Source organism: Microcaecilia unicolor, chromosome 5 (assembly GCF_901765095.1).
Source record: "Microcaecilia unicolor chromosome 5, aMicUni1.1, whole genome shotgun sequence".
NCBI lineage: Eukaryota > Metazoa > Chordata > Amphibia > Gymnophiona > Siphonopidae > Microcaecilia > Microcaecilia unicolor.
The window spans coordinates 159,042,832-159,060,776 of record NC_044035.1 but is presented as its reverse complement, the minus strand read 5'-3'; the positions used below and the strand labels follow the sequence as shown (position 1 = coordinate 159,060,776).

Genomic DNA, 17,945 nt, shown 5'->3' with positions numbered 1-17,945 from the left:
GAACAGATGGAAACATTTTTTCACTCAACCAATAGTTAAGATCTGAAACACACTGCCATTGGATGTGAAATCAGTGGATAGTGTATCTGGGTTTAAAAAAAGGTTTTGGACAAGTTCCTGGGGGAAAAGTCCATAGTGTATTGAGATAGACATGGGGAAAACCACTGCTTGTTTCTGGGATTAATAACATGAATCTTGCTACTATTTGGGATTTTGTCAGGTACTTGTGACCTGAATTGGCTACTGCTGGAAGCAGGATTCTGGGCTAGATGGTCTGACCCAGTATGGCTATTCTTATGTTCTCATGTATACCACTCAGGATTTTGTAGATCCTTACACCCCCCTCAGCTGTCTCTTTTCCAAGCTGAAGAGCCCAACTTCTTTGCTCTCCTCATCGAGAGGAGTTCCAGTCCCTCTTTTTGGCGATCTTTGAATCTTTTCTAACTCCGCTAATTTCTTGAGATAGAGAATGACACGAGAATAAAATTTGGCCCCGTCCCCATGGGTTTTGTCTCCATCCCCACCCTGTCCCCGTAGGCCCCATCTCCATCCCCGCAGGTTCTGTCCCCATCCAATCCCCATTGGCTCTGTTTTCATCTGCAGAAGCCTTGAACACTTAAGATTTTATATTTAAATCTTTTTATTAAAGTATAAAAAGGAACAATATGCTGTGCAACTCTTGTGTATAAATTACAAATAGAAAACAAAAATAACAATGAGCAGTTATAGTAACCCTCCCACCACCACCACCCTCTACCCTTCCAACCCAAACAATAGCTGACTTCTACTACCCAAGTAAATCCTAATCCACCCTGTTAAAATGTCCAGGGGTACAAAATACAACCTATTCTGTATGCCCTAGTGTTGCGAAATATGCTCTATGAAGCACCGTTATGATTTTTTAATCTGTGGATGACTAAGAAGTCATCAACAATCTCAGGATTTGGTGTAGCTCTCCTGTCTTCCATAGTCCTTCTTGCAATAGAAGATGTCTTCTTAGAAGATGTGGTACCAGGATGTACAGGATCCCTCTTGCAGATTTTGCTAGCTGTGGCCAGCATGTTTGCTTGTTTTTCCAAAAAATAAAAATATTGTCGTTTGCATCAATCAAACATAAATAACAGCCCAGTTCATTAACAGGTTTCAATGTAGAAAGTGACATAGGGACAAAATTTGTCCCCGTCTTCACAGGCTCTGTCCCCACCCCGTCCCCGTGGGCTCTGTCCCCGCAGTTGCTGCGGGTCCCTGTCCCCATGTCATTCTCTATATACAGTGACCAGAACTGCACACAATCCTCAAGGTGAGGTCGCACCATGGAATTGGTAGAAGCATTATAGTATTGTCTTATTTTTAAACCCCTTCCTATCTCTATAGTTTACTGCAGATTATAACCTAAATCACAATGCTTCACTACAAATTATAGAGGTACGATTTAACCATTTGCCTGAGACAAAGTGATAACAATCGTGCCGAAATTTGCAGTCACTGCCACTTGCAAAATTTCAACCCAGGCCACTCAGTTAAAATTAATTCTCCTAACCACTAGGCCACCCACTCTCATCAGCTGGAGCTGTGTGCTTGATCTACTAGTCTGCGATCTGTATGCCTAATTACAGTACATATACTGTGCAGTGCCGTCCCGGGCACCGAGCTCTTCTCAATGTGCACAATATTGTAGTGCATTGCTTAGTTTAATACCCACACTGTCTTGGCCTGAAGTGATCTCTACGATTCCCGGACTTTAAGCAGAAGCCGCTTGGATGTCTGCCTCTGCGCCTCCCCTGCCTTAATGGCACTCCACCACTGCAGAGCTAAGTTCATTGGCCCTCTCAGATGTGGTTTCGCTGTCAGCAAACAGCTATAGCATTGTTAAGCCTTGGCGTGAGAAGAAAGATTTATGCTCCACGTGGCAGACTTTCTCTTTAAGTTTCCGAGGTAAGACAGAAGGAACGGGCGTGGCCTCGCGCACGTTGCGTCATAGTGTGAGTTTGAGTGTCAGCGACCACAATCTGACTATCTGGGGAGTGTCACAGCCGCCTCTCCCTCTCACTGTACCGTACCGCACCCACAGCTGCTCTCACTACCAATAAGCCTCCAGTGCTGTACATCATGGGGGGTCATCCTACCCATCTTTATATACACGACACTCCCCCGTCTTCTTGTCCCTAACCTGCTGCAGAGATTTAATTCACGATCAAGAAAGCCGGACTCGCTGGTTCTCATCCCGTCCGTCCATCTCCATTGAACCCTTTTCCAGCGCGCGCGCTCACCCAAGTCCCAACCAGAAGAACTAGTCTGTGGCAGCGCGAATCACCCGTCTCTAGGACCTCACGCGCGCGCATAGGCGCAAGCCGCTCCCGCGTGCCCGATTTTTCTTTCTCCCGCTTCCAGTGCCGTCCAATCCGCTAGCTTCTCCTCCGCCTTCCGGTAGCGCGAACCAGTCAGCAAGAGCTGTGAGTGCCGAGCCCCAAATGTCGTCAAAGCAGAAACCCGGCCTCTTTAGGCAGTGGTTCGCGCGAGACTCTAACGGAGGTACCGGTACCACCACGAGTGCTGGTAGTAGCAAGAGCAGAAGGAGCAACGGCATGGGCTACGGTGTAGAGGAGAGGTCGAGCCTCAACTCGCTAGAGTATCGGATTTTTTTCAGTAAGTGAACATATTTTTTCTTGGAGGCTTTGTAAGTAGAGTGGTGATAAAGGGTAGTGGTGTCAGTGCTTTTTCTGAAGTTCGGCGGTGTGTCGTTTGTCGGGGGGGTGGGGGGGGGGGGGGGGGGGGGGGGGGGGGGAGGGGGCGGTGCTTGGACTGGGCTCTGGCACATTCACGCACCTGCCCGCCGCCGGGACCGGTTTCAGAAGGATTCCGGCGCTGCATAAGTAGCTGAGCAGAGCTAGCAGCTGCCCGCAATGAGCTTTTCCGATAGGTCGAGCCTCTCGCAGATTTCAGCTTTTCTCAAAATTAATAAAAATATAAGTGAACTAAGGTAGTAATTGGATCCGTCTTTTACCTACTCCTGCCGCGCCGGCGACTTCATGCAGTTTTTGTTCTGTTGCCTTTTTTTCCCAGCTTTCTACTTTAGCTCTCATGTTCTGTTCTACATCACGTTTTGTGCCCAATTTCTTTTAGCTCCTTGTCTTTGCTTTGATTCCCGTGGCTTTTTGTGTGTAATCCGTTTTCCAAAAGTTCCATATGGAGTGTTATCAGCTTTTGTGAAAGATGCTTTAAATTTGTGATCCTCTTTAGCTATTTATTTTTTAATAACTTTCTGTCAAGGGAGAGCTTGCTTGTAGGCTGTGCAGTTCATGACAGATGCCTTATGTGTCACTCTTTCTAGTTACTTGGTAAGCCACTCCTGTAGTATAGCTAAATGACCTGTCTAGAGAACATATTTGGCAGACTTCAAACTTGTTATGATATTAGGGCTACTCTTTTACATCAGTATCTTTAGCATTTTCTCTTACTTTACCTTTGCTTTTCTGCTGTTCTAAATAGTATTAAACAATCTCTAATGATATTAGAAATGTTTTCCCTGCTGAACACTGTTCAGTTAAAAAAAAAAAACCCACATGTTTAGTAGTAAACCTGTATAAATTCTTACTCTTCATCTGTTTGTGATTAGTAATGAAGAGTCTGGTATTTATTTGTTACATTTGTATCCCACACTTTCCCACCCATTTGCAGGCTCAATGTGGCTTACATTATACCGTAGGGGCATTCACCATCTCTGGTAGAGAAACAAATTTGTATCCACCCTTTGGTCAGCTGGGGAACATGTGTCAACAGATTTCTCAACCACAGAACAAAAAAAAAAAATGACACACATCTTTAGCTGGAAATACCTTACACCTGCATAGTTGATAAAGTTTATCAATGTAGATAGAAAGTTTCTTAACAGTGGTATTCTCTGGGCGTGATACTGTTAACCGTTGAATATTATTTGCCTTAATCTACTCATACTAGTTTTTCTTTGTTTCTAAGGTTATCAATAGAAATCAAACAAAATAAACATGGAAAAGAAAATATGATGATACCTTTTTTTTATTGGATATAACTTAATACATTTCTTGATTAGCTTTTCGAAGGTTGCCCTTCTTCGTCAGATCGGAAATAAGCAATGTGGTAGCAGATAGTAGTACTTTGACAGGGTGGGAGGGTGGGGGTGGGCAGGAGGACATCAAAGCATTTCATTTCGAAGGGCAACCTTCGAAAGCTAATCAAGAAATGTATAAGTTATGTCCAATGAAAAAGGTATCATCTTATTTTCTTTTCCATGTTATTATTTTGTTTGATTTCTATTGATAACCTTAAGAGTGGACTAACACGGCTACCACACCTCTTTACTTTTCTTTCTAAGAAAGCACTTAAATATGAATATTAATGGATGTAAATTATCAGCAATAGTCCCTGATGGGTAGTAATTTATAGCAACTAATAATTTTGTTCTAAAGTGTGAAAGGTAACAGAAACTTTTTCACAATGCCCCCCCCCCCCCATCTTATATTTTAAAAACATTAGATAACTGTTCACACAGTAGAACCAGGTTTTATAGCATTGGAAGAGACTGTCAGATATTCAGATTGAGCCATGCCATTTTATGTGGGACTTAAAACCTGCCTTGGCATAAAATATGGTAGAAGTTTTCTTTTTGATAACTGTAATCATTTCACCATATGACATGGCTTTGGGAACATGTATTTTAAAACTTAGGGTGCTCCCTTCCTCCTTTGTAGTAAGTGTACCCATGGCAGCACATCTCCTTCTCTTCAACTACTGAGCAACCCACTACCCAGTGATCTTCACTATTTTAAAAGCATAGGGCAGCTTGCGGAGGGATTTGGGACCATATGCAGGGCTGAAAAGTGGGGCCCCATACCAAAAAGTTGCTCAGTGGTAGATAGGTTCAGCCCTGTTCAAATAGGGATGACTTCATCAAAATCATCCCAATACAACGCTGTTAATGCCCTGAATAATGTGGTTAGGTTGGGACAGGCTCTCTCTGATAGTTTAAACTGATCTGACTGGTCAGGTTTATGTAATTGTTGGGTTTTTTGTTTGTTTTCACTAAAAGGGTCTGCACCTTCCAGGTTGCTCTTTTCCCTTAGCCCTCACCTCTTGCTTGTCTCATTTAACACCATTTTGCTAAACTCCTCTCCAAGACACAGTCTAGTCTCCAGTACATTCATACCCTCAACTCCAACTAGACAGCCTCTACCATCCTGTCCGCACCTTCATCCTCTTAAGCAGGTTGTCCTTTATTTTTATTTATCCTTACTTTTCCAGAGGCTTCCTCTTGTTGTTGCCTCTGGTTCTGTTTTCTTTTGTCACTGCACAATTCTCCATGAGTTTTAGCCTTGCAGTGCCAAAAGAAAACAGTTCGGCTGTTCAGAGGCGACCCTGGCAAGAAGCCTTGGAGAAGGTGAGGATGAGAGTCGATGGGCGCAGTTACTGGTTCTTGGGCCTTACAGTGGAGGACACTAATCTTTATACAGTGTAGGGTTACCATTTTGTGTCCTCTGAAAAAGAGGACACACACCACGCCCACTGCCACGCCCCTTTCTGATCCTCATTCCCCCCCCCCCCCATCACATGTTCCCCTCCCCTTCCTTACCATCTTCCCTGGTGGTCTAGTGACGTCTTCGGGGCAGGAAAGAGCCCCCTCTTTCCTGCCCGGAGCGCTGTCTGCCCTTGCCTACATCCTTCTCGGTCTCGGCTGGGGATTCAAAATGGCCGCCGAGAGTTGAAGCAGCCTCGTGAGATTTCAACTCTCGGCGGCCATTTTGAATCCCCAGCCAAGACCAAGAAGGAGGATGGGCAAGGCAGTGCTCCGGACAGGAAAGAAGGGGCTCTTTCCTGCCCCGAAGATGTCACTAGACCACCAGGGAAGATGGTAAGGAAGGGGAGGGGAGACCCACGGTGCCGATTGATCGCGCAACCGCACGGACACCCTCCTGCACGCATGTTTGTCCAGAAATCCGGACAAAACGTGCGTGCGGGCAAAACCCGCCAAGCCCCGGACATGCCCTCAAAAAGAGGACATGTCCGGGGAAATCCGGACAAATGGTAACCCTAATACAGTGCACACTAATCTTCAATATGAAACAGGATCGTATGTTGCCATCAAAACTCAAGGTCTCACAATTATTCTGCTAAAAATATGAAATGGAAGACCTGATTTTGGAATGCAGCTTTTCTAAAACTTGATAGTACTTAAAATGGTGCTTCACAGCTCTACCAAACTTCATATAGCTTGTAATAAAAACATTTTGAAAGGAATTAAGATAGTATAGTAAGTCTGGGCATTTTTAACTTTGAGGTCCTACCGGGTAAAAATGAGGAATGAACTTTCTTTTTCTTGGGATTTGATATGAGGTGTCCCCTAGGGATCTCCATTGTCAGCTATTGTTTTTAATGTAGTCATGTCATCCTTAGGTAAAATTCTAGATGTCATGCTGAGAAAAACTATTTATGAAGATAGTACCTTACTTTTAAGGTAATAAATAGAAATAAATTAAAACATAGAAAAGAAAATAAGATGGCACCTTTTTATTGGACTAACTTAATACATCTTTTGATTAGCTTTTGAAAATAACCCTTCTTCAGATTGGAACTGTCGACAAATATCAGAATATATAAGTGAAATTCAAAAGCATTCAAAATGACAGTCTCTCAGGAAGAGGGAGGGGTAGGTTAGGTAAGAAACGGAGAACTGGGTGGATGAGTCATGCAAAATGTACTGCCACTACACCAGGAGGATGAATTACTGAAAGACATATTCCGAACCTCACCAGTACTGGGCTTCTGACAGCCACCTAATTTGAAACCGAAATGAGTGAAAAGCAAACTCCTAATACGAGCTCAAAAAAGAAGAGAATGGCACACTTCCCTGCAATATGCCTAGCTGCAAACTGTTCCAACGCATCTCACAGGATCCTACAGTCACTCGCATGGGAAAAACATTAGCATAAAGGAATCATTTACATGCTCATCCTCAAATGGTGGTATATATAATTCAATGCAAAAAGTGTGAAGAAGGGTGCTGTATTGGAGAAACAAGCCAGGTGATAAAGACAAGGTTCAATTTACATAGATACAATATTAAACATTCCAGTGCCAACCAGGATGCCACCTCTGTGGGACAGCACTTCACAAACCAAAACACTGCATCAATGTTCTTATGATAAGAATACAAAGAGGCTTATTTTCGAAAGAGAAAAACGCCCAAATTCCGACCTAAATCGGGAGATGGACGTCTTTCTCTTGTGGGTGCCCAAATCGGTATAATCGAAAGCCGATTTTGGGCGTTTCCAACTGCACTCCGTCGCGGGAACGCATAAAGTTGACGGGGGCGTGTCGGAGGTGTGGTGAATGCGGGACTGAGGCATGGTTATCGGCTGAGCAGAGATGTGCGTGCTCGGCCGATTATGGAAAAAAGAAAGGCGTTTTCAGAGAGAATTTAGGTCACTTTTGTTGGACCCGTTTTTTTCACGAACAGGTCCCAAAAAAGTGCCCTAAATGACCAGATGACCACCGGAGGGACCGGGGATGACCTCCCCTGACTCCCCCAGTGGTCACTAACCCCCTCCCACAAAAAAAAAAACGAATGTTAAACACTTTTTTTTCCAACTTGTAAGCCAGCCTCAAATGTCATCCCCACCTCCATGACAGCAGTATGCAGGTCCCCGAAGTAATTTAGTTTAGTTAGTGCTGTGCGGGACCCATGCAGAGAGGAAAAAACGGAAAAAAAAAAAAAAAAACAAGCAAGTGCAGTCAGGGACCTCTAAATTACCAGGATAGTAAAAGGGGGAATCGAACCAGCAACCTTCTGATTACAAGCGCAGTGCTCTAGCCAGTGAGCCACATTATTCATGTGCTTAGATGTCCTTCCCTTTCCATTAAGTCCCTCCAAGTTTCTGTCAGCCAATCACCGCTGTTTAGCTGACACAGATGTCAGCTAAATGAGCTGTGATTGGCTGACAGAAACTTGGAGAGACTTAATGGAAAGGGAAGGACGTCTAATCAGTGGTGCACTGGCTAGAGCACTGAGCTTGTAATCAAAAGGTTGCTGGTTCAATTCCCCCTTTTACTATCTTTTAATTTGGACGTCCCTGACTGCACTTGCTTGTTTTTTTTTTCTTCTGATTTTTCCTCTCTGCATGGGTCCCGCGCAGCACCAACTAAAGTAAAATTGCTCTGGGGACCTGCATACTACTGTCATGGAGCTAGGTATTGTATAATTATACTACAGCAAGAGGCCCTCACTGGATGCCCACCGGAAGGGTGGAAGGCCAGATTTTAGGACTCAGGCTGTAAAAATACCAGCTAGGTTTAAAAATCTATGACTGGCTGAGCAAGGACTTGCATTTCCTGTAAGTTAATATGTGTCCCCGCTTGGGATCCATCCACTGGAATAGTGGTGGGTCAATTTATATACCTTAACAGCCTAAACTGGAAAAAAAGTACTAAGTAGGCCAAACAGCAAGCAAGTGATTAATATTTGAGAATCTGCAAAAAGGCAGGTCTGAACAATGAGTCCTGATACAAACTTGGTACAAATTTAAATCCAATATAGCACCTGTAATGAAAAATCAGATGAATAAAATGGAGCTTATTAGTTTTGGTATACAATGATACAGAGGTAATACAGAGTTCATGAGATGGTATGAAAGGTATTGAGATGGTATGAAAAGTATTGCAGCCGGAAGATGTGAAACTGTTATCTCAACGCTTCCCAAAACATGTTGATAATTTAGCAGTAGCTGAGAACGGAAGGAGGTGGGCACATCCGACAGCAGACAGCATGGGAAAGTATGCTCTCAGAAATGCGAAATATTAGCTAGGTATCTCACCATTCACTTCTATGGAGAGGATAGAGTATAAAAGAGGAGAGATTTTGTCTTAGTGGAGAGAGTCTTCTCCAAAGCTTCTGTCAGACGGCGAAGCTCTGTCCGGTTGTACCCAGAATCTGTCTGCTGAATGTACCTGATTAAAGTCTGATGTACAAATAAAATCCTTATTCGAAATGATGATTTGTGGGCTTAACTTAATGATGAAAGGCTGTAAGTATAAATGCTTCTGCTGTATCAGGCTATCACTCGCTGCATTATATAACTTGTAACCTAAATCCAGTTTCTCCGAGGACAAGCAGGCTGCTTGTTCTCACTGATGGGTGACGTCCACGGCAGCCCCTCCAATCGGAAACTTCACTAGCAAAGTCCTTTGCTAGCCCTCGCGCGCCCGCGCGCACCCGCGCATGCGCGGCCGTCTTCCCGCCCGAAACCGGCTCGAGCCGGCCAGTCTTCTTTTGTCCGCACTCGGTACGGTCGTGTTTTCGCCGTGTCGAGCCCCGGAAAGTCGACCTCAGCGCGTCCAATTTGTTTTGAACGTGTTTTTTTCCTTCGGGAAAGCTTTGTCCTAGTCGGGAAGTGCTCCGGAAACCCCCCGCCGGGTTTCGTGTAAATCCTCCCCGTACTTCCAGCTTTTTTGCCCCGGTAAGTTTTCTTTCGTCGTCGGGGTAGGCCTCTTTTCGGCCTCGGTCGAGATTTTTTCTCCCCCTAAATTTGGTGCTTCAAATTTCGCCATTTCGGCTTTTGATTTCGCCGCGTGATTTTTCCGCCCATGACATCGAAGCCTTCCAGCGGCTTCAAGAAGTGCACCCAGTGCGCCCGGGTTATCTCGCTCACTGATCGACACTCGTCGGTCTTCAGTGTCTGGGGGCCGAGCACCGCCCTCAGAACTGCAGTCTGTGTTCCCTGCTTCAAAGGCGGACTCAGGTAGCGAGACTAGCCCAGTGGAACGTGTTGTTCTCGGGCTCTTCGTCGGCATCGGCACCGGGATCTTCGAGTGCAATCGACGTCGTCAGCGTCCAGACCTTCTTCCTCGGCCGCCCCTGCATCGAGTGCATCGAGGCATCGGGCCTCTGCATCGGCGCCGAGACATCGGATAGCTGCATCGACGTCGGTTGGTACCAGGACCTCGTCTGCTGATGTCGTCGGACGGTGGTGCATCGGGTGGAGTGCAGGTGAGGGCTGTCCATTCCCCTGCTGGTGGCGGTGAGCCCTCGGTGGGTCTCCGCCTACCCTGAGGGCTCCTGCGGTACAGCCCCCCCGAGATCGACCTTCTTCAGTCTCGGCCCCGAGGAAGCGACGGATGGATTCGACGTCCTCCTCGTCGGTGCCGGGGAGCTCCGGTGACATGCTTCGGAAGAAATCGAAGAAGCATCGACACCGGTCCTCCTCCCGTGTCGGCACCGAGAGCTCTGGGTCGCCGAGGGATTCGGCACCCAGCAGGCATCGGCACCGAGAGGACCGCTCACCCTCTGTTCAGGAGGTGTCGATGCGCTCCGCTCTGGACAGCCCGGAACAGCCTCCACGCCCGGAACAGGTACTGACGTCGACGCCTGCATCGACCTCTCAGCCTTTCTCTGCAGCCGCTCTAAACGAGAGCCTCCGGGCCGTTCTCCCAGAGATTCTGGGAGAGCTGTTGCGCCCTACCCCTCCGGTACCGGCGGTGCTTGCGCCACCGGTACCGTCGAGCGTGGCGCCGGCTGGCCCATCGCCCAGGTTGAGGTCCCCGACGTCGGTACCGCATGCGGTACCGACCGCGGCCACCTCCCAGGAAGGCTCCCCGACTACGTCGGCGGAGGGAGCTTCGCCGATGCGGGCGAGGGAGTCTACCTCTCGACGCCCCCATCGTGGACGGGGTTCCACGGAGTCGAGCAGGGCGAGGTTGCAGACACAGGTCCGTGAACTTGTGTCTGACACCGAGGGTGAGGCCTCGTGGGAGGAAGAGGAAGATCCCAGATATTTCTCTGACGAGGAGTCTGAGGGTCTTCCGTCTGATCCCACTCCCTCTCCTGAGAGACAGCGTTCTCCTCCCGAGAGTCTGTCTTTTGCCTCCTTTGTCCGGGAGATGTCTACGGCCATCCCCTTCCCGGTGGTTGTGGAGGACGAGCCCAGGGCTGAAATGTTTGAGCTCCTGGACTATCCTTCTCCACCTAAGGAAGCGTCCACTGTTCCCTTGCACCATGTCCTGAAGAAGACATTGCTTGCGAACTGGACCAAGCCATTAACTAATCCCCACATTCCCAAGAAGATCGAGTCCCAGTACCGGATCCATGGGGACCCAGAGCTGATGCGCACTCAGTTGCCTCATGACTCTGGAGTTGTGGATTTGGCCCTAAAGAAGGCTAAGAGTTCTAGGGAACATGCTTCGGCGCCCCGGGCAAGGACGCTAGAACCTTAGACTCCTGTGGAGGAAGGCCTACCATTCCTCTATGCTCGTGTCCAAGATCCAGTCTTACCAGCTCTACACGAGCATACACATGCGGAATAATGTGCGGCAGTTGGCGGGCTTGGTTGATGCTCTTCCCCCTGAGCAAGCCAAGCCTTTTCAGGAGGTGGTCAGGCAGCTGAAGGCGTGCAGAAAATTCCTGGCCAGAGGAGTTTATGACACTTTTGATGTTGCGTCCAGGGCCGCTGCTCAAGGTGTGGTGATGCGCAGGCTCTCATGGCTGCGTGCCGCCGACCTGGAGAATAGAATCCAGCAGCGGATTGCGGACTCGCCTTGCCGTGCGGATAACATTTTTGGCGAAAAAGTCGAGCAGGTGGTAGAGTCTCTCCACCAGCGGGACACCGCATTCGACAAGTTCGCCCGCCGGCAGCCTTCAGCTTCTACCTCTACAGGTAGACGATTTTTCGGGGGAAGGAAGACTGTTCCCTATACTTCTGGCAAGCGTAGGTACAATCCTCCTTCCCGACAGCCTGCGGCCCAGGCTAAGCCCCAGCGCGCTCGCTCTCGTCAGCAGCGTGCGAATCAGCAAGGCCCCGCGGCTCCCCAGCAAAAGCAAGGGGCGAGCTTTTGACTGGCTCCAGCAGAGCATAGCCGACATCCAAGTGTCAGTGCCGGGCGACCTGCCTGTCGGAGGGAGGTTGAAAGCTTTTCACCAAAGGTGGCCTCTCATAACCTCCGATCAGTGGGTTCTCCAAATAGTCCGGCAAGGATACACCCTCAATTTGGCCTCACAACCTCCAAATTGTCCACCGGGAGCTCAGTCCTACAGCTTCCAGCACAAGCAGGTACTTGCAGAGGAACTCTCCGCCCTTCTCAGCGCCAATGCGGTCGAGCCCGTGCCATCCGGGCAAGAAGGGCTGGGGTTCTATTCCAGGTACTTCCTTGTGGAAAAGAAAACAGGGGGGATGCGTCCCATCCTAGACCTAAGGGCCCTGAACAAATATCTCGTAAAAGAAAAGTTCAGGATGCTTTCCCTGGGCACCCTTCTCCCCATGATTCAGCAAAACGATTGGCTATGCTCTCTGGACTTGAAGGATGCCTACACACACATCCCGATACTGCCAGCTCACAGACAGTATCTGCGATTTCAGCTGGGCGCACGCCACTTCCAGTACTGTGTGCTACCCTTTGGGCTCGCCTCTGCGCCCAGGGTGTTCACAAAGTGCCTAGCTGTGGTAGCAGCGGCGCTTCGCAGGCTGGGGGTGCACGTGTTCCCATATCTCGACGATTGGCTGGTGAAGAACACATCCGAGGCAGGAGCCCTGCAGTCCATGCAGATGACTATTCGCCTCCTGGAGCTACTGGGGTTTGTGATAAATTACCCAAAGTCCCATCTTCTCCCAGTGCAGAAACTCGAATTCATCGGAGCCCTGCTGGATTCTCGGACGGCTCGCGCCTATCTCCCAGAGGCGAGGGCCAACAACTTGTTGTCCCTCGTCTCGCGGGTGCGAGCGTCCCAGCAGATCACAGCTCGGCAGATGTTGAGATTGCTGGGCCACATGGCTTCCACAGTTCATGTGACTCCCATGGCCCGCCTTCACATGAGATCTGCTCAATGGACCCTAGCCTCCCAGTGGTATCAGGCCGCCGGGGGTCTAGAGGACGTGATCCACCTGTCCACGAGTTTTCTCGAATCCCTGTATTGGTGGACGATTTGCTCCAATTTGACTCTGGGACGTCCCTTCCAAATTCCTCAGCCTCAAAAAGTGCTGACCACGGATGCGTCTCTCCTGGGATGGGGAGCTCATGTCGATGGGCTTCACACCCAAGGAAGGTGGTCCCTCCAAGAAAGCGATCTACAGATCAATCTTCTGGAGTTGCGAGCGATCTGGAACGCTCTGAAGGCTTTCAGAGATCGGCTGTCCCACCAAATTATCCAAATTCAGACAGACAATCAGGTTGCCATGTTCTATGTCAACAAGCAGGGGGGCACCGGATCTCGCCCCCTGTGTCAGGAAGCCGTCAGCATGTGGCTCTGGGCTCGCCGTCAAGGCATGGTGCTCCAAGCCACATATCTGGCAGGCGTAAACAACAGTCTGGCCGACAGGTTGAGCAGGATTATGCAACCTCACGAGTGGTCGCTCAATTCCCGTGTGGTGCGACAGATCTTCCAGGCGTGGGGCACCCCCCTGGTGGATCTCTTCGCATCTCAAGTGAACCACAAGGTCCCTCAGTTCTGTTCCAGGCTTCAGGCCCACGGCAGACTGGCGTCGGATGCCTTCCTCCTGGATTGGGGGGAAGGTCTGCTGTATGCTTATCCTCCCATTCCTCTGGTGGGGAAGACTTTGTTGAAACTCAAGCAAGACCGAGGCACCATGATTCTGATTGCTCCCTTTTGGCCGCGTCAGATCTGGTTCCCTCTTCTTCTGGAGTTATCCTCCGAAGAACCGTGGAGATTGGAGTGTTTTCCGACCCTCATCACGCAGGACGAAGGGGCTCTTCTGCATCCCAACCTCCAGTCCCTGGCTCTCACGGCCTGGATGTTGAGGGCGTAGACTTTGCCTCTTTGGGTCTGCCAGAGGGTGTCTCCCGCATCTTGCTTGCTTCCAGGAAAGACTCCACTAAGAGAAGTTACTTCTTTCATTGGAGGAGGTTTGCCGTCTGGTGTGACAGCAAGGCCCTAGATCCTCGCTCTTGTCCTACACAGACCCTGCTTGAATACCTTCTCCACTTGTCTGAGTCTGGTCTGAAGACCAACTCCGTAAGGGTTCACCTTAGTGCAATCAGTGCATACCATTACCAAGTGGAAGGTAAGCCGATCTCAGGACAGCCTTTAGTTGTTCGCTTCATGAGAGGTTTGCTTTTGTCAAAGCCCCCTGTCAAGCCTCCTACAGTGTCATGGGATCTCAATGTCGTTCTCACCCAGCTGATGAAACCTCCTTTCGAGCCACTGAATTCCTGCCATCCGAAGTACTTGACCTGGAAGGTCATTTTCTTGGTGGCAGTTACCTCGGCTCGTAGAGTCAGTGAGCTTCAGGCCCTGGTAGCCCAGGCCCCTTACACCAAATTTCATCACAACAGAGTAGTCCTCCGCACTCACCCTAAGTTTCTGCCAAAGGTTGTGTCGGAGTTCCATCTGAACCAGTCAATTGTCTTGCCAACATTCTTTCCCCGTCCTCATTCCTGCCCTGCTGAACGTCAGCTGCACACATTGGACTGCAAGAGAGCATTGGCCTTCTATCTGGAGCGGACACAGCCCCACAGACAGTCCGCCCAATTGTTTGTTTCTTTTGATCCCAACAAGAGGGGAGTGGCTGTAGGGAAACGCACCATATCCAATTGGCTAGCAGATTGCATTTCCTTCACTTACGCCCAGGCTGGGCTGGCTCTTGAGGGTCATGTCACGGCTCATAATGTTAGAGCCATGGCAGCGTCGGTAGCCCACTTGAAGTCAGCCACCATGGAGGAAATTTGCAAAGCTGCGACGTGGTCATCTGTCCACACATTCACATCTCATTACTGCCTGCAGCAGGATACCCGACGTGACAGTCGGTTCGGGCAGTCAGTTCTTCAGAACCTGTTTGGGCTTTAGGATCCAACTCCACCCCCCGAGGGCCCTGTTTGTTCTGTTCCAGGCTACACTCTCAGTTAGTTGGTAAATTTTTTAGGTCAATCTCAGTTATGTCCTCGCCGTTGCGAGGCCCAATTGACCAATGTTGTTGTTTTGAGTGAGCCTGGGGGCTAGGGATACCCCATCAGTGAGAACAAGCAGCCTGCTTGTCCTCGGAGAAAGTGAATGCTACATACCTGTAGAAGGTATTCTCCGAGGACAGCAGGCTGATTGTTCTCACAAACCCGCCCGCCTCCCCTTTGGAGTTGTGTCTTCCCTTGAAGTGTATTGTCTTGCTACATACTGGACTGGCCGGCTCGAGCCGGTTTCGGGCGGGAAGACGGCCGCGCATGCGCGGTGCGCGCGGGCGCGCGAGGGCTAGCAAAGGACTTTGCTAGTGAAGTTTCCGATTGGAGGGGCTGCCGTGGACGTCACCCATCAGTGAGAACAATCAGCCTGCTGTCCTCGGAGAATACCTTCTACAGGTATGTAGCATTCGCTTTGTCATAAGGCTGGTATCTGTTCCTTGCCAGTGCTGAGAGGCGGACTAATGCGGGTCTCTTAGATCTAACGTCTCTTTCAGTGGCAACTCCTCTTAGAACTTCACAACCCCCTGATTGCCCCAGTTCTAGGGCTATTCAGAGATGGAGTCAGATTAAGGTCATTTAAGCCTTCTTGGGGGGGGGCTCGGGACCCCTTAATTCACGACAGTATGATATTTGAGGCTGGCATAGAGGCATCTCAGGGGGACCAGTGCACTACGAATGCTGGCCCCTCCCACGACCAAATGCCTTGGATTTGGTCGTTTTTGAGCTGGGACGCTTCGGTTTCGATTATCGCTAAAAAACAAAAACGCCCAGCTCAAAAAACGCCCTAATCCAATGTATTTTTGAAAAAAAAGATGGACGTCCATTTTTTTCGAAAATACAGTTCGGCCCGCCCCTTCACGGACCCGTTCTCGGAGATGGACGTTTTTACAAATGGGCGTTCGCGTTCGATTATGCCCCTCAAAAAGGAAATTTTAGAAGACATTTGAAGTCAAAGTGATGAAATATTTTGATGTTCACCAGACAGGACTCAACAAAGAGCTGGGTTTCCTAGCCCATTATAAACCATAAAATTCTATTGTTTTGTCAGCCTCTTATCTACCATCTAGCTCTCCCTGACTCTCATCCACTCAGCCAGCTCTCCCTGTTTCTCACCCAAACTACCCCTCCCTCTTCCTGTGAGACTGTCATTGGAATGTTTTTGTGCTTCATTTATATATTCTGATATTTGTCAACATTTGCTTATTTCCGATCTGTAGAAGATGGGTTACCTTTGAAAGCTAATCAAAAGATGTATTAATCATCTTATTTTCTTTTCTATATTTTGATTTATTTCTATTACGTAATTATGAAGGAAATTTTGTAAAAACCTGTTTTATACTTGAAAAGGATTTTATGTGCAGAAATTCAGTCTTTGAAAATTGCCTACTCTCTCCACAGGTAGTCGCATAGTTCTGTTGTATGTGTGAATTTACCTGACAGTTTTGGAGGCATGGTTGGGATGGGATGAAAATGGATCTCAAAGTTAGGCATTGGGATGATCCTCATTAAGCTAGTATTTTGCAAAGGGCACTCTGTGTGGAATGACCTTTAAAGAATAGTAGTTTAGTGTGCATCTTGTTCAATTACCAAGAAAAATTTTTTCCCTTTAAAAATTGATGTAAAGCCTGCAGGTAATAAGTACCTGCAGTTTCTTCAGATATGGTTATTGTTTAATACTTCTGCTGTTTGTTAAAGGAGTTTGTTTGGTGTTATTCCACTTGAATGCACAAAATAATTTGTTTCTCACAAGAGAGTTGGTAAGCAGTTTGAACATGCTGCATGTGTCCCCAGTGTCCTTGTGTTTGCGTCTTGGCCTAAATGTGATGCAGCCCTTGTGGCAAACCATTTCCAGAGATTCAGCAGTATTTATTCTGCCTTTTTTTTTTCCTCATATAAGTCGATCCACCAGGGTTTTTTTTTTGTGTGTAAGTGTGTGTGTTACCTTGTGTTCGGTGTAAATGCTGTGTACTTTACTCAGCAGTAGAACAATAAGGTCAGTGGATGAGTCTTCCAACAACAAACCCCGGGTTACATTCGTCCGGTCTTAAAATCAGACATTGTCCCCAATGTTCACAACTCATCCCTTTCAAAACATTCCACCACATAACTCACCACAACCTCCAAGCTAACGCACCCACCACTCAAACCTTAACCATCTTCCTTCCTTTCTCAACTAAACACCCGCTCTCACCTTTATTTGCACACCATCCAACCTCAACACTTCTTCCAACTACAAAAACTGAAGTGCGCAGTTTTTTAGGCTTCGCAAGTTTTTATAGAAGATTCGTGCAGAATTTCGCACAAGTGGCTGCACCCCTGCATGCTCTGACCGGGAAAACCATTCCCCTGCCCGCTGCGTCGAATTAAAAAAATTAACTCTTTCCTAACCCTATTAAGCCCACGTCCATCAAAAACCCCTATTTAAAAATTAAAAATTCAAAAACTGACTCACCACCTTTTGCCCTTCAGGAAAGCATTGAAGACCCATCTCTTCAAGAAAGCCTGCCCACATGATTCTTCCGACGATTGTTATACATCGACCATGTTTCCCATTATCCTTATTGCTATCCCATATCTATTCCTCTCCATCTTCCTACGCCTACCTCCTAACACTAATTTCCTTCTGCACCCAACTCCTCCTATGTTCAATTTACTTATCCGTTAACCACATTAATATTACGTTTACTACAAATTGTATATTCTTTTTACGACTTTGTAATTCTTTTTTTATTGTTACATGTAAGCCGCATTGAGCCTGCCATGTGTGGGAAAGCGCAGGGTACAAATGTAATAAATAACATAATAAAATAAAAATAAGATGCTGTTCCCTAGCATCATTCCGGTCTGGCCCAGAATGTGACTGATGGGTTGTGCGTGCCTTCCAGCAGGTGGAGACTGAGAATTCTGACTGTAGAGTGAGAATTCCGACTCTAGAGAGAGAGCCGATAAGAGCACTTGCCAGCTAGAGAAAGATCCAGTATTCTCAGTCTCCAGCAGGTGGAAGTTAGTGAGCCCTTTAG

General features: G+C 47.9%; 1 protein-coding gene across 2 annotated transcripts in view; it reads left to right on the top strand.

The window, feature by feature from the left end:
• Window positions 1-2,168: 2,168 nt before the first annotated feature.
• PPA1 (inorganic pyrophosphatase 1) overlaps window positions 2,169-17,945 on the top strand; it is a 167,889-nt gene continuing 152,112 nt past the window's right edge. Inside the window, exon 1 of one of the 2 annotated variants that reach the window (XM_030203501.1) lies at window positions 2,169-2,646. In XM_030203501.1, the coding sequence (XP_030059361.1) occupies window positions 2,472-2,646 (175 nt within the window). In that variant the 5' untranslated portion in view covers window positions 2,169-2,471. The remainder of the gene's footprint in view (window positions 2,647-17,945) is intronic. The other variant, XM_030203502.1, reaches the window with a different exon arrangement.